This window comes from Prunus dulcis, chromosome 3, assembly GCF_902201215.1.
Source record: "Prunus dulcis chromosome 3, ALMONDv2, whole genome shotgun sequence".
NCBI classification, from domain to species: Eukaryota; Viridiplantae; Streptophyta; class Magnoliopsida; order Rosales; family Rosaceae; genus Prunus; species Prunus dulcis.
In genome coordinates this window covers 17361119-17365741 of record NC_047652.1, presented here as the reverse complement: position 1 = coordinate 17365741, position 4623 = coordinate 17361119, and the positions used below count along the sequence as shown (strand labels likewise).

Below are 4623 nucleotides of genomic sequence, written 5' to 3'. Positions count from 1 at the left end.
AGAGGATAGAGTTGTGCTTCTGCAATATCCTTTCTTCCCAATTTAATATTGAAGCAAAGGAATTCAGAATCAAGGTTGACGAACTCTCCTATGGAGGATCAATCTTGATTACAGAGAAGGTTAGAGCGCGTGTGTTCCATGTTTCTCTTGAGCTTAGATGTGTGAATTGGCTGGTCAGAGAGCTGCAGAACCTTTTGGAAAATAAAGAACAGAGATTTTTCCGACAGTATAAGGGAGATTCTTTTCAAGTGTGGATGGAAAAGCTTAATAATGGAAAGGGCCTTCATATGCGACTGTCGAAATGTGTACATGGAGTAGTTAGGTCTGTGGTTGTTCCTCAGGGTCGAAACAACTTCGGATGGGTTTTAATGAAAGAAAACTTAGAGCCATATTGACAGGGAGGATCAACTCGAACATGGTCAACCCAGCGGCAGAAGCTGATTGTTTCGTTTCGAGTGGCAATGGTAGATCGGTGGGTAAAACTTACAAGGAGGCGGTAGAAAGTGAGAATGGGCATGAAAGGGTGGCTACTGGGAACAAAACTACGGTTGGGAACTCGAACTGGAGTTGGGTGGTAGCCTGTGAGAGGCAAGTTCTACATCAATCTTGGAGTGATATCAGGTTGGCCCTAACAAGCTGGTGAGATAAAGAGATTGAACTATTTCCATACCAGATTAACAGGGCCTTCTTTGTTTGTGATAGTAAAGAGGAGGCTATTAGTGTTAATAACATTGGTAAGCTGGCGGTGGAGGGACAAACAGACGTACTTTTATATAGTTGGGAACGTGGTCTGGAAAATAATATCCCTAAAATTGTTAGCTATGGAGGCTGGCTTGGGGTCTCTGGTCTTCCTATGCATTGGTGGAGAAAAGATTTCTTTGAACGTATTGGGAATGAATGTGGGGGGCTGATTGAATTGGACCAGAGAACGGAAAACTTCAAGTATCTGTTCGAAGCAAGAATCAAAACCAGGAAAAACCAAGTCGGATTTCTTCCCGAGATTGTGATTCTCAATGAAGGATCTGAGTCCTATTTTGTGAAAATTAGACCTTTATCTCCTGCGATTAGGCCCACAAACTACCGGTTCCCTCTGCCTAAAATGGCGGGTGGCCGGAAACCAGTGGAACCAAGCGACGGTGGAGGTCTTTTCAATCATGGGGACTTTTTTTCAACGCACGTGGAGGGGGAAAGGGGCAATCACATTGAGAAGCGGAACTTCGAAGGTATCGAGAAGGATTGCGATAGATTGGCGGCTAGAACATTGGAATGCGGAAGTGGGATCTGTGGGATCGGCAGATTACCTGGATCGCTGGATCCACAGCTGGAGCCAACTTCGAAGTCTTGTCAACTTCCTGTAGATCTCGTCAGAAGGTCAACCAATTTGGGGGTTAAGAAATCCTGCGCATGGGCTTTTAATTGAGGCCCAAAATTTGGGCCTGTTTCGGAAGCCATTTCTGAGCCAAATCCTGCAATTAAATCTGTATCTAATTATGGGCCTGGAGGTAATTGCAACCCAATACTATACTTTTAGGGTAATGTGAGTTGGGCTGGGCCCGCTCAACATGAAACCAGATTTAGATCTAAGTTCTGTAGGATTAGTGGAAGAAAGACTATATCTAAAAGACGGGGCGTCTCCTCAACTCACGATGTGCGATCTGGACACGGAGGGGAGTTTGCAACTATATCTGAAGAGAGACAGGGGGACGAATCGTGCGATTCTGTGGATGGCAGATCAATCGCTTCAGTTGGAACTGAGGAGGACGATCTCCCATCTGAGGTGGAGGAGACAGTTGATGTAATTGAAAGTGACGACAAGTCTGTGGCTGGAATTTTGACTGGGTTGATTGATGGGCTGGTTTTGGAGGGTCATGGCGGGCTGGAGGATAAAAATTGTGAGGAAGATGATAAGGTGCCAGGTATGGAAAGAGGCGGAGAGGCCGGGCCTTTGAATTCACAAGACATTGAGGGGGACAATGGTGATGGAGTGGTAGGGGAGAAGACCAAAGAAGTTGAATTTGTGAGTTACTGCAGAAGAAAGAGGTTTGGGGAGGAGAAGCATTCCCGGATAATGGCCAAGCTGAATCTCACGATGGTTCCCATTAGGAAGCAGTTATCACTTGGGTGCCTCTCGAAATCTAGCCGATCAAATGGTGAATCTAGCAGGAAGGGGAAACGGTGTTCGACTAGGGTTGAACCGGAAGTGGATAGTGTGCAGTCTACTTTGCTTATGAGGGAGGTCAAGTTAAATAAATGAAGATCATATCTTGGAATGTGAGAGGTCTCGGGAGCAAAAGGAAAAGGGTGATGGTGAAGGAGCAGTTGTTAAGAATAAATCCAGATATTGTTATTTTGCAGGAGACAAAGAAAGAAGTTTTTGATAGAAGACTTGCAGCTGGTGTTTGGGGGTCTAGATTCAAAGAGTGGGTGTATGCCCCTTCAAGGGGTAGGTCTGGTGGGATTGTGGTGATGTGGAATTCTCAAACTACCTCCATTTCTGACTTTGAAATTGGGGAATTTTCTGTTTCTATAAGAATTTTGGACGCTTCTGGGGGGGATTGGTGGCTATCAGGTATTTATGGCCCTTGTCATCCTAGGGATAGAAGAAGATTTTGGGAGGAATTAGCGGGGTTGTTCGGTTTGTGTGGTAACAAGTGGTGTATTGGGGGGGATTTTAATGTGGTTAGGTTTGTATCTGAGAAATCTAACGGAGGTAGGATGACAAGTAGTATGAAGATTTTCAATGATTTTATCGATGACACTAACCTGCGAGACCCAAACCTATTGAATGCTTCCTTTACATGGTCTAATTTTAGGGAAAACGCAGTGTGCAGAAGACTGGACAGATTCCTCTTTTCTGAAGAATGGGAAGATTCCTTCCCCCATGTTAAACATACGGGGTTAGCAAGAGTTACTTCTGATCACTGTCCAATTATGTTGGACACCTCTAATTTGAAATGGGGTCCTGGCCCGTTCCGCTTTGAAAATATGTGGATCGAACACCCGGAGTTTAAGAAGAAATTCAAATAGTGGTGGGGGGAAGATCAGATTAACGGATGGGAGGGTGACAAGTTCTCTAGAAGGCTGAGGACTATAAAACAGAAAATAAAGGACTAGAATAAAGAAGTATTTGGGGATTTGGTCTTTGCAAAGAAAGAGGCAGAGGCTAGAATTGCTGCTCTTGATTTGATGGAAGGGCAGGGAGGGTTAGATAATATTCTGAGAAAAGAAAGGGAAGATTTATACTTTATGGTGAGTGATTTAGTTCACAAAGAAGAGGTGAAGTGGAGACAAAGGGGGAAAATCCAGTGGGCAAGAGATGGGGACAGCAACACCAAGTTTTTTCATCGTATAGCAAGTGGCAGAAGGAAAAGGAATTTTATTCAGAAGCTGGAAGTAGCGGGCGGTGGTGTGGTTGTCAGTGAGGGGAAATAGAACTGGAGATAATTAACTTCTTCAAAAATCTATATTGCAGCAACGCAGAGGCGGGGTGGTGCTTGGAAGGTCTGAATTGGAATGCAATTAGTGTTGAGGAGGTTGAATGGCTGGATAGACCCTTTGAAGAGGAGGAGGTTAAAAGGGCGGTATTCGACTGTGGGATAGATAAATCGCCAGGTCCAGATGGGTTTTCCATGCTTCTTTTTCAGTCTTGCTGGGATATTGTGAAAGAGGATCTTATGAAAGTTGGCAGACTTCTTCAATTGTGGGATAGATAAATCGCAATCAGGTCCAGATGGCTTTTTTGCCCATGCCAAAAAGAAGGAACCATGGGATGATTGTGAAAGAGGATCTTATGAAAGTTTGTACAAAATGGTTCTTCAAAAGTTTTGGTATAATCAAGATTAATCACCGGGCAGACACTTATTTGCCTAGTTATTCCAAAAAAGTGAATCCATTAAAGCAAATTTTGATCAAGCCTTTTGGTGACAAAATGGAGGAAAGTTTTGGCTTAAGTCTGGAATTTGTTTAATGAAGTCTTGGGCAGCCACTGAATGCAATTAGTGTTGAGGAGGCTGAATGGTTGGATAGACCCTTTGAAGAGGAGGAGGTTAAAAGGGCGGTTTTCGACTGTGGGATTGATAAATCGCCAGGTCCAGATGGGTTTTCCATGCTTCTTTTTCAGTCTTGCTGGGATATTGTGAAAGAGGATCTTATGAAAGTTATGGCGGACTTCTTCAATTGTGGTATAATCAATGCAATCACAAATGAGACGTTCATCTGCCTCATTCCCAAAAAGAAGGAATCCATTAAAGTTTGTGATTTCTGGCCTATCAGTCTGGTGACAAGTTTGTACAAAATGGTGTCGAAAGTTTTGGCTTCTAGACTGCGGGAAGTCTTGGGCAGCACTATATCTAGTTATCAGAGTGCTTTTGTGCAGGGTAGGCAAATTTTGGATGCGGTCTTGATTGCCAATGAGGTGGTGGAGGAAAGTCGAAGGCTTAACAAATCTGGAATGGTGTTCAAAATTGACTTAGAGAAAGCCTACGATCACGTGGAATGGAGATTTGTTAATGAGGTTTTGATTAGAAAAGGATTTGGGGACAGGTGGAGAAGCTGGATTCGTGGTTGCCTTGAGACGGCTAATTTTTCTGTGATGATTAATGGAAGACCAAGGGGTAAATTTCG

General features: G+C 43.8%; 1 protein-coding gene across 1 annotated transcript in view; it reads right to left on the bottom strand.

The window, feature by feature from the left end:
• Positions 1 to 287, bottom strand: part of LOC117621894 (OVARIAN TUMOR DOMAIN-containing deubiquitinating enzyme 11-like) — a 3071-nt gene extending 2784 nt beyond the window's left edge. The window contains exon 1 of the mRNA XM_034352427.1: positions 211 to 287. Within this exon, the coding sequence (XP_034208318.1) occupies positions 211 to 287 (77 nt within the window). The remainder of the gene's footprint in view (positions 1 to 210) is intronic.
• Between the last annotated feature and the right edge of the window lie 4336 nt (positions 288 to 4623).